At 45.7% G+C, this 12705-nt stretch overlaps 1 protein-coding gene across 1 annotated transcript in view; it reads right to left on the bottom strand.

The window, feature by feature from the left end:
* Positions 1–12374, bottom strand: part of LOC127919180 (mitoferrin-2-like) — a 29697-nt gene extending 17323 nt beyond the window's left edge. Inside the window, exon 1 of the mRNA XM_052502590.1 lies at positions 11808–12374. Within this exon, the coding sequence (XP_052358550.1) occupies positions 11808–12152 (345 nt within the window). The 5' untranslated portion in view covers positions 12153–12374. The remainder of the gene's footprint in view (positions 1–11807) is intronic.
* Positions 12375–12705: the final 331 nt, after the last annotated feature.

The raw sequence follows: 12705 nt of genomic DNA, 5'->3' as shown, positions 1-12705 counted from the left end.
CACTATAGAAGGAATATGGTGTCATTTGGGATGCACATAAAAACAGTGTTTGGCCTTGTCTTGTGAGGAAAGTCATGGTTGCTGTGGCTGCCATTGACACTTCCATGTTGGTTTATACTCAACTCAAGCGCTCATGGCTGCTATAACACTCGTCCTCATGGCTGCAATAACACTCGTCCTCATGGCTGCTATAACACTCGTCCTCATGGCTGTTATAACACTCGTCCTCATGGCTGTAATAACACTCGTCCTCACGGCTGTAATAACACTCGTCCTCACGGCTGTTATAACACTCGTCCTCACGGCTGTAATAACACTCGTCCTCACGGCTGTAATAACACTCGTCCTCACGGCTGTAATAACACTCGTCCTCACGGCTGTTATAACACTCGTCCTCACGGCTGTAATAACACTCGTCCTCACGGCTGTAATAACACTCGTCCTCACGGCTGTAATAACACTCGTCCTCACGGCTGTAATAACACTCGTCCTCACGGCTGTAATAACACTCGTCCTCACGGCTGTAATAACACTCGTCCTCACGGCTGTAATAACACTCGTCCTCACGGCTGTAATAACACTCGTCCTCACGGCTGTAATAACACTCGTCCTCACGGCTGTAATAACACTCGTCCTCACGGCTGTAATAACACTCGTCCTCACGGCTGTAATAACACTCGTCCTCACGGCTGTAATAACACTCGTCCTCACGGCTGTAATAACACTCGTCCTCACGGCTGTAATAACACTTCCTCATGGCTGTAATAACACTCGTCCTCACGGCTGTAATAACACTCGTCCTCACGGCTGTAATAACACTCGTCCTCACGGCTGTAATAACACTCGTCCTCACGGCTGTAATAACACTCGTCCTCACGGCTGTAATAACACTCGTCCTCACGGCTGTAATAACACTCGTCCTCACGGCTGTAATAACACTCGTCCTCACGGCTGTAATAACACTCGTCCTCACGGCTGTAATAACACTCGTCCTCACGGCTGTAATAACACTCGTCCTCACGGCTGTAATAACACTCGTCCTCACGGCTGTAATAACACTCGTCCTCACGGCTGTAATAACACTCGTCCTCACGGCTGTAATAACACTCGTCCTCACGGCTGTTATAACACTCGTCCTCACGGCTGTTATAACACTCGTCCTCACGGCTGTTATAACACTCGTCCTCACGGCTGTTATAACACTCGTCCTCACGGCTGTAATAACACTCGTCCTCACGGCTGTAATAACACTCGTCCTCACGGCTGTTATAACACTCGTCTTCATGGCTGTAATAACACTCGTCCTCATGGCTGTAATAACACTCGTCCTCATGGCTGCTATAACACTCGTCCTCATGGCTGCTATAACACTCGTCCTCATGGCTGTAATAAACACTCGTCCTCATGGCTGTAATAACACTCGTCCTCATGGCTGCTATAACACTCGTCCTCATGGCTGTAATAACACTCGTCCTCATGGCTGTAATAAACACTCGTCCTCATGGCTGTAATAACACTCGTCTTCATGGCTGTTATAACACTCGTCCTCATGGCTGTTATAACACTCGTCCTCATGGCTGTTATAACACTCGTCCTCATGGCTGTTACAACACTCGTCTTCATGGCTGTAATAACACTCGTTCTCATGGCTGTAATAACACTCGTCCTCATGGCTGTTATAACACTCGTCCTCATGGCTGTTATAACACTCGTCCTCATGGCTGCTATAACACTCGTCCTCATGGCTGTAATAACACTCGTCCTCATGGCTGTAATAACACTCGTCCTCATGGCTGTTATAACACTCGTCCTCATGGCTGCTATAACACTCGTCCTCATGGCTGTAATAACACTCGTCCTCATGGCTGTAATAACACTCGTCCTCATGGCTGTTATAACACTCGTCCTCATGGCTGTTATAACACTCGTCCTCATGGCTGTTATAACACTCGTCCTCATGGCTGTTACAACACTCGTCTTCATGGCTGTAATAACACTCGTTCTCATGGCTGTAATAACACTCGTCCTCATGGCTGTTATAACACTCGTCCTCATGGCTGCTATAACACTTGTCCTCATGGCTGTAATAACACTCGTCCTCATGGCTGCTATAACACTTGTCCTCATGGGTTTTGGGGCTTTGATCCTCATGGCTTGGCAACTGCCATTCCTCTTCGCTGTCACAGTGACCTCAATATAAACAGTCTCATCAGATCCAATACCACATTTAGAAGCTACTAGCGTCGTCCATTAATTCATACCAAGAATGATTCTTATTGTTAATCCCTTAAAGGTCTAGTGTGATCATGCCTCATACTGGCTGTGCATTGCAGTAAATCTCTATTGGCAGCTTTCTGAAATAGTTTCTGTACTGTAGCTGAATGGGCCTAACTGGAAATCATGCAACTACACTGATGATGCCAGGCTCAGGTCAACCGGCGTTACGGCACCCACGGGCCGGCCGGCGTTACGGCACCCACGGGCCGGCCGGCGTTACGGCACCCACGGGCCGGCGTTACGGCACCCACGGGCCGGCGTTACGGCACCCACGGGCCAACTGGTACAGTGCCAAGCTAGATAAGCGGCAGACCTGTCTTCTAGCTAAAGGTCCTTTAGAAGTCCTGGGTCGTATTCAAAAGGGGCGGGCAGTGAAGAGAAACGGCTCCTCAGCTCAGAACAGGGTGAGTGTGTCCTAAACGGCACCCACAGGCCAGTGTTGCAGCACCCTGTACCCTGAATAGTGCACTACTTTTGACCAGAGTCTTATGGCACTACAAATGGAATACGCTGCCATTTGAGACACAGAGAGACAGTGACACACCTTGTAAAAAGGTCCCAGCAGCAATGAGGAAATGGGTATTTTGAAAATCTATGGAGGAAACAGCAAGAGATGAGAAGGAAGGAGCGCCAACGCAAATTCCTTTATTTAACCACGAGTGACGTCTGTCAGAGCACCGTTTCAACAAGGCAGGACTCCGGGCTGGGAAATCAACCAGATCAAATGAAGAAGTAGTGGTCTCTAACTAGCCCATGAACACCAGTATCAGCCTTACAGCAACCCAATGACTTGAGACATGTCCCTATTTACTAAAATGAGTGACAGGAAAGTGTGCAACAGTCAAGATTGATCCTGAAAAGGTCAGGACAGTGAAAATACAGTACCTTGCCTTCAGACAGTATTCACACCCCTGGACTTTTCACACATTTTGTTGTACTACATCTTCAACTTAAAATGGATTCAAATGTAGATGTTGTGTCACTGGCCGACACACACACACACAATATCCCATAATGTAAAAGTGGAAATATTTTTGAAAAGTTGACAAATTATTAAAAAACAAAATGCTGAAATGTCAAGTGAATAAGTATTCAACCCCTTTGTTATGACAAGCCACAACACATTAAGGAGTAAAACTGTGCTTCAGTCACATAATAAAGTTACATGGACTTAAACAATGTGCATAATAGTGTTTAACGTGATTTATGAAAGACTACCTCATCTCTGTACCCCACACATACAGGTAGGTGTAAGGTCCCTCAGTCAAGCAGTGAATTTCAAACACTGATTTAACTACAAAGACAAGGGAGGTTTTCCAATGCCTCGCAAAGAAGGGCCCCTATTGGTAGATGGGTACAAAAAGAAGCAGACATTGAATATCCCTTTGAGCCTCTGGTGAAGTTATTAATTACACTTTGGATGATGTATCAGTAGACCCAGTCACTACAAAGACACTTCCTTCTCAGTTGCCGGAGACAAAGGAAACCGCTCAGGGATTTCACCATGAGGCCAACGGTGACTTTAAAACAGGTGCAGAGTTTAACGGCTGTGATGGGAGAAAACTGAAGATGGATCAACAAACTTGTAGTTACTCCACAATACTAACCAAATGACAGAGCGAAAAGAAGGATGCCTGTACAGAATTAAAAAGAATCCAAAATATGCATCCTGTTAGCAATACGGCACTAAAGTAAAACGCCAAAAAAATGTGGCAATGAAATTAACTGTATGTCCATAATATAAAGTGTTAAGTTTGGGGCAAATCCATCACAACACATCCCTCACTGAGTACCACTTAATATTGTCAAGCATGGTGGTGGCTACATCATGTTATGGGTATGCTTGTCATCGGCAAGGATCAGGGAGTTTTTTGGGGGATAAAGCTAAAGCTGAATAGAGCTAAGCACAAGCAATAACCTATTGGAAAACCCGATTCAGTCTGCTGAGAGACCAATTCACCTTTCAGGAGGACAATAACCTAAAACACAAGGCCAAATATACACTGGAGTTGCTTACCAAGATGATAAAGAATGTTCCTGAATGGCCGAGTTAGTTTTGACTTAAAAATCATCTTGAAAATCTATGGCAAGTCTTGAAAATGGCTATCTAGCGAAGATAAACAACTAATTTGACTGAGCTGGAGAAGTTAATAAATGATACTCTTAGAGACTTACCCAGAAAGACACACAGCTGTAATTACAGCCAAATGTCAGTCTAACATTTATTGACTCAGTGGTGTGAATACTTATGTAAATGAGATATTTATGCATTTCATTTTCAATAAATTTGCAAACATCTCTAAGAACATGTTTTACTTTGTCAATATGGGGTAGTGTGTGTAAATGGGTGAGAATACAATTATTAAATCAATTTTGAATTCAGTCTAACAACAAAATGTGGAATAAATCAAGGGGTATGAATTATTCCTGAAGGCTGTAAATGACAGGCCTTATGGTCGGCCAGGGCTCCAAAGCTTTCAGACATTAATAACTGATTTAAGGCAGACTGCCCAGAGCCAAAAGCAGACATCACAGTATACAGTGGTAGTATGGGACAGTGGTATTCTAGACCAAAGGGTATGTATGGGTGTATGGTTGTACAGGACAGGGGTATTCTAGACCAATGGGTATGTATGGGTGTACATGGTTGTACAGGACAGGGGTATTCTAGACCAACGGATATGTATGGGTGTACCATGGTTGTACAGGACAGGGGTATTCTAGACCAACGGATATGTATGGGTGTACCATGGTTGTACAGGACAGGGGTATTCTAGACCAACGGATATGTATGGGTGTACCATGGTTGTACAGGACAGGGGTATTCTAGACCAACGGATATGTATGGGTGTACCATGGTTGTACAGGACAGGGGTATTCTAGACCAACGGATATGGGTATGTATGGGTGTACCATGGTTGTACAGGACAGGGGTATTCTAGACCAAAGGGTATGTATGGGACAGGGGTATTCTAGACCAAAGGATATGTACCATGGTTGTACAGGACAGGGGTATTCTAGACCAACGGATATGTATGGGGGGGCATTCTAGACCAACGGATATGTATGGGTGTACCATGGTTGTACAGGACAGGGGTATTCTAGACCAACGGATATGTATGTATGGGTGTACCATGGTTGTACAGGACAGGGGTATTCTAGACCAACGGATATGTATGGGTGTACCATGGTTGTACAGGACAGGGGTATTCTAGACCAAAGGGTATGTATGGGTGTACCATGGTTGTACAGGACAGGGGTATTCTAGACCAACGGATATGTATGGGTGTACCAACAGGACAGGGGTATTCTAGACCAAAGGGTATGTATGGGTGTACCATGGTTGTACAGGACAACGGGGTGTATGGTTGTACTAGACCAACGGATATGTATGGGTGTACCATGGTTGTACAGGACAGGGGTATTCTAGACCAAAGGGTATGTATGAATAGGGTGGGTGTACCATGGTTGTACAGGACAGGGGTATTCTAGACCAACGGATATGTATGGGTGTACCATGGTTGTACAGGACAGGGGTATTCCATGGTTGTAGACCAAAGGATATGTATGGGTGTACCATGGTTGTTGTATGTATGGGTGTACAGGTTGTACAGGGGGGTATTCTAGACCAAAGGATATGTATGGGTGTACCATGGTTGTACAGGACAGGGGTATTCTAGACCAACGGATATGTATGGGTGTACCATGGTTGTACAGGACAGGGGTATTCTAGACCAACGGATATGTATGGGTGTACCATGGTTGTACAGGCAGGGGTATTCTAGACCAAAGGGTATGTATGGGTGTACCATGGTTGTACAGGACAGGGGTATTCTAGACCAAAGGGTATGTATGGGTGTACCATGGTTGTACAGGACAGGGGTATTCTAGACCAACGGATATGTATGGGTGTACCATGGTTGTACAGGACAGGGGTATTCTGGTTGTAGACCAAAAATGGGTATGTATGGGTGTACCATGGTTGTACAGGACAGGGGTATTCTAGACCATATGGTTGTACAGGACAGGGGTATTCTAGACCAACGGATATGTATGGGTGTACCATGGTTGTACAGGACAGGGGTATTCTAGACCAAAGGGTATGTATGGGTGTACCATGGTTGTACAGGACAGGGGTATTCTAGACCAACGGATATGTATGTATGGTGTACCATGGTGGTACAGGACAGGGGTATTCTAGACCAAAGGGTATGTATGGGTGTACCATGGTTGTACAGGACAGGGGTATTCTAGACCAAAGGATATGTATGGGTGTACCATGGTTGTACAGGACAGGGGTATTCTAGACCAAAGGGTATGTATGGGTGTACCATGGTTGTACAGGACAGGGGTATTCTAGACCAAAGGGTATGTATGGGTGTACCATGGTTGTACAGGACAGGGGTATTCTAGACCAAAGGATATGTATGGGTGTACCATGGTTGTACAGGACAGGGGTATTCTAGACCAATGGGTATGTATGGGTGTACCATGGTTGTACAGGACAGGGGTATTCTAGACCAAAGGATATGTATGGGTGTACCATGGTTGTACAGGACAGGGGTATTCTAGACCAACGGATATGTATGGGTGTACCATGGTTGTACAGGACAGGGGTATTCTAGACCAAAGGGTATGTATGGTAGTGTACCATGGTTGTACAGGACAGGGGTATTCTAGACCAAAGGGTATGTATGGGTGTACCATGGTTGTACAGGACAGGGGTATTCTAGACCAAAGGATATGTATGGGTGTACCATGGTTGTACAGGACAGGGGTGGACCAACGGATATGTATGGGTGTACTGGTTGTACAACAGGGGTATTCTAGACCAAAGGGTATGTATGGGTGGTTGTACAGGACAGGGGTATTCTAGACCAACGGATATGTATGGGTACCATGGTTGTACAGGGGGGTATTCTAGACCAAAGGGTATGTATGGGTGTACCATGGTTGTACAGGACAGGGGTATTCTAGACCAACGGATATGTATGGGTGTACCATGGTTGTACAGGACAGGGGTATTCTAGACCAATGGGTATGTATGGGTGTACCATGGTTGTACAGGGGGTATTCTAGACCAAAGGGTATGTATGGGTGTACCATGGTTGTACAGGACAGGGGTATTCTAGACCAAAGGGTATGTATGGGTGTACCATGGTTGTACAGGACAGGGGTATTCTAGACCAAAGGATATGTATGGGTGTACCATGGTTGTATGGGTGTACAGGACAGGGCATTCTAGACCAAAGGGTATGTAGGGTGGGTATTCTAGACCAAAGGATATGTATGGGTGTACCATGGTTGTACAGGACAGGGGTATTCTAGACCAAAGGGTATGTATGGGTGTACCATGGTTGTACAGGACCAACGGATATGTATGGGTGTACCATGGTTGTACAGGACAGGGGTATTGTATTAAATGGTTGTACAGGACAGGGGTATTCTAGACCAATGGGTATGTATGGGTGTACCATGGTTGTACAGGACAGGGGTATTCTAGACCAACGGATATGTATGGGTGTACCATGGTTGTACAGGACAGGGGTATTCTAGACCAACGGGTATGTATGGGTGTACCATGGTTGTACAGGACAGGGGTATTCTAGACCAACCAAAGGGTATGGGGTGTATGGTTGTACAGGACAGGGGTATTCTAGACCAACGGATATGTATGGGTGTACCATGGTTGTACAGGACAGGGGTATTCTAGACCAACGGATATGTATGGGTGTACCATGGTTGTACAGGACAGGGGTATTCTAGACCAAAGGGTATGTATGGGTGTACCATGGTTGTACAGGACAGGGGTATTCTAGACCAACGGATATGGGTGTACCATGGTTGTACATGGACAGGTATTCTAGACCAACGGATATGTATGGGTGTACCATGGCTGTACCAGGGGTATTCTAGACCAAAGGGTGGTTGGTTGTACAGGACAGGGGTATTCTAGACCAACGGATATGTATGGGTGTACCATGGTTGTACAGGACAGGGGTATTCTAGACCAAAGGGTATGTATGGGTGTACCATGGTTGTACAGGACAGGGGTATTCTAGACCAATCATATGTATGGTGTACCATGGTTGTACAGGACAGGGGTATTCTAGACCAAAGGGTATGTATGGGTGTACCATGGTTGTACAGGACAGGGGTATTCTAGACCAAAGGGTATGGGTGTACCATGGTTGTGGACAGGGGTACCATGGGGTGTGGTGGACAGGGGTATTCTAGACCAATGGGTATGTATGGGTGTACCATGGTTGTACAGGACAGGGGTATTCTAGACCAAAGGGTATGTATGGGTGTACCATGGTTGTACAGGACAGGGGTATTCTAGACCAATGGGTATGTATGGGTGTACCATGGTTGTACAGGACAGGGGTATTCTAGACCAACGGGTATGTATGGGTGTACCATGGTTGTACAGGACAGGGGTATTCTAGGTTGTACAGGGGTATTCTAACCAACGGGTATGTATGGGTGTACCATGGTTGTACAGGACAGGGGTATTCTAGACCAAAGGGTATGTATGGGTGTACCATGGTTGTACAGGACAGGGGTATTCTAGACCAAAGGGTATGTATGGGTGTACCATGGTTGTACAGACAGGGGTATTCTAGACCAAAGGGTATGTATGGGTGTACCATGGTTGTACAGGACAGGGGTATTCTAGACCAAAGGATATGTATGGGTGTACCATGGTTGTACAGGACAGGGGGTATTCTAGACCAAAGGATATGTATGGGTGTACCATGGTTGTACAGGACAGGGGTATTCTAGACCAATGGGTATGTATGGGTGTACCATGGTTGTACAGGACAGGGGTATTCTAGACCAAAGGGTATATGTATGGGTGTACAGGGTTGTACAGGACAGGGGTATTCTAGACCAAAGGATATGTATGGGTGTACCATGGTTGTACAGGACAGGGGTATTCTAACCACCTAGACCAAAGGGTAATGGGTGTACCATGGTTGTACAGGACAGGGGTATTCTAGACCAAAGGGTATGTATGGGTGTACCATGGTTGTACAGGACAGGGGTATTCTAGACCAAAGGGTATGTATGGGTGTACCATGGTACAGGATCAAGGGTATTAAACCAATTTATGGGGTGTACCATGACAGGACAGGGGTATTCTAGACCAAAGGGTATGTATGGGTGTACCATGGTTGTACAGGACAGGGGTATTCTAGACCAACGGATATGTATGGGTACCAGTACAGGACAGGGGTACTAGACCAAAGGGTATGTATGGTGTACCATGGTTGTACAGAACAGGGGTATTCTAGACCAACGGATATGTATGGGTGTACCATGGTTGTCAGACAGGGGTATTAGACAAAGGGTATGTATGGGTGTACCATGGTTGTACAGGACAGGGGTATTCTAGACCAAAGGATATGTATGGGTGTACCATGGTTGTACAGGACAGGGGTATTCTAGACCAAAGGATATGTATGGGTGTACCATGGTTGTACAGGACAGGGGTATTCTAGACCAAAGGATATGTATGGCTGTACCATGGTTGTACAGGACAGGGGTATTCTAGACCAATGGGTATGTATGGGTGTACCATGGTTGTACAGGACAGGGGTATTCTAGACCAAAGGATATGTATGGGTGTACCATGGTTGTACAGGACAGGGGTATTCTAGACCAACGGGTATGTATTGTACCATGGTTGTACAGGACAGGGGTATTCTAGACCAAAGGGTTGTATATTATGGGTGTACCATGGTTGTACAGGACAGGGTATTCTAGACCAATGGGTACCATGTATGGGGTAAATGGTTGTACAGGACAGGGGTATTCTAGACCAAAGGGTATGTATGGGTGTACCATGGTTGTACAGGACAGGGGTGGAAGCTTGAAGCCCGTGGAAGTCAGACTCTTACAGGATTCTTTATTAAAGGGCCAGTGCAGTCAAAATATTTTGTTTCCCTGTGTTTTACATCATATTGTACAGCAGCTGATGAAACTAACACCATAAAAAAGTTATTTAGTTATTTCATGATATTTCATGGTTGAAAATACATTCTAGCATTAGAATGTACAGTACTAGAGGCCACCAAAGTAGGCAGAAATAAAAAGCTTAGCACCCCGAGGGAGCCCGCCTTGCTACTTTTTCTATCTGGCTGGCTACTCCATGTTCTTTCTGAAAACACTAGGTATTCTAGACCAAAGGGTATGTGTGTATCATGATCGTATGGGGCAGGATTATAAGGTAACAGAGGTTATAGGTGTTCAGTTGAGGTTCTCATTCTCACCCTACAACCTATTAATCTGTCCAGGTGGTGGGAGATCAGGGGTGAGGACAGCCAATGGGTGCCAAACCCTGTTTAAACTCAAACTAGTTGGATCAGTCAGTGGCTGGACAAAGTTCAGATACACAACCTAGCTATGCAAATAGGGCACAGGATGAACCAAAAACTCCATGTTGAGTTGAGAATCAATGGCATCCATTCTATAAAATAGCTACATTTATCTGCAGTTCTGTTTCAGTGAACCCTCCAGTGGTAATAACTCAAGTAAAAGCTTGTAATCATGTGCAACAACAGCAGCCCAGCTGACATCAGTGAGTAGACAGGAGTCTATTGAGTATCTCCAATCCAGGGCCTTGTGACCAACATACACTTTAACCAAGACTAACCAACTACTTTCCCTTCTCCTTGTGGATTATGAAACAAAGTGGTGATTATGCAATGATCTAGTCTAGCTCGATACAAATATGGATTTGATAACAGCCATAACAACTGTGCCTTTATAGCCTTTAGCTAGTGTTACTGCTCCAAAACAAACCGGTGTCATATAGTTAGATGGACAAGCTTCAATGCATTATAGTTGAGACTAGTGTGAGGCAAGTGTGTACAACTAACTAGGCCCTACATGGGTAGATAAGAGCACTTTGTGTGATACTTGGTTAGGTAGCTAACGTTTCATTACACACTTCTCAGTGTACATGTGTCACGTAACCTGGCTGGCTCCTCTCCTGTCGGTCAGCTAACTAACGCGGGAAATGATTAACCTTGGCTTAAAAGTACAACTACATTTTAAAAATAACAAACGAGCAGCCTAGATCATTATTTGGCGACATGTCACTTTCACCGTCGCTAGTTAGCAACCTACTCGAGCTCAGGCTTGGGCCTACCCACGGGATGCAGGTCAACAACGGTGAGATTCTGAATAACACCGTTAGCTAACGAACTAACTTAGCTGGCAATTTAAACAACTGCCGGTGGCTCCTCTGACAACGTACATGTCACCGGGGAATGTGTATATGTGTTATTTTAGCAACACTTGTGTGCAGACGTGCTGTATCTACACAATTAGTTAGCTAACTATTCCTCCCCTCTTTCCATTCTGGAGTAATTGTGAACAGCCAACTCGCCTCAGACACCGGCAACTGACGCTACAAGCTTAGCTACATAATAGCAATCAAGCGCCTGGCTAAAGGCTCATTTATTCATGTTGACTAGTTAGTTTTTTCTAGTTTTTATTTTATTTAACCTTTGTTCTTTTACCTTCACACAGTCGATGGGATACATTAGGCAGTGTTCCATGATGCCAGCCACGGCTCCGGCTAACATGTGTGTACTGGTGGCTACACCCTGGGGGAGCCCCTCGTAGTCTATTTCGGTCTCCGTAGCAGCCACCGTGGGCTCCGGGGCTGCTCGGAGTTGCAACACCGCAGTAAAGTCCGGTTCCGCTGTTATCCGTGGCGGTGACAGACCACCAACAAACCCCTCCGTAGCGTCCAAAATCCTCCCGCCGAGCCATCGAATGTCTGCCCCTGCAGCTCCAGCAGCAACCCCGGCATCGACGCTTGGTGTGTCCACCCGCCTGGACACGAAACCATTCGCTTCCATGCAGATACGATATAATACAGTCCAAGCTGCGCGGTTATTCCTCGGTTTCGACACTTTCGCCGCCAATCTCTTGAGGGTTGTCGAGGATAGCTCCAGCCGATAACGGGCCCCACCAGACCGACACTGGCTCAAGGGGAGGCTAAAGTCGGCAAGGGGAATAATGCACTTGGCGGACTGGAGAGGGCTTGTCAGTGAGTCACGCCGGAAACGGTTACATGATTGTGTATTTCACCGGTCAAACATTATGAAATGTGGAATGAATCCCAGCGATTGGCTGATTTGCAGTGTAATTATTCATAAAATAAGGCGGGAATAGACCAAAGGGGAGGGATGTGGAAGGCTGGCAGTGACAATTTTATAATCTCCATTTTGGTAACCACAGCAGTCACATGTTTTACTGTAGTTGTTTCCGAATCCAGGGTGTGTGTAATCACCACCAAGGTCAATCATTTGATTCAAATGACATGCATCGGCGCTTATTGCTCATTGGGTTTAGTTATATTAAAATGTGTCCCTAACATTGGCTTCGAAGGTCATCACTGTTCTGTCTACT

Source organism: Oncorhynchus keta, unplaced genomic scaffold, assembly GCF_023373465.1.
Source record: "Oncorhynchus keta strain PuntledgeMale-10-30-2019 unplaced genomic scaffold, Oket_V2 Un_contig_15955_pilon_pilon, whole genome shotgun sequence".
Lineage (NCBI taxonomy): Eukaryota > Metazoa > Chordata > Actinopteri > Salmoniformes > Salmonidae > Oncorhynchus > Oncorhynchus keta.
This window is presented reverse-complemented; position numbering and strand designations above follow the sequence as displayed.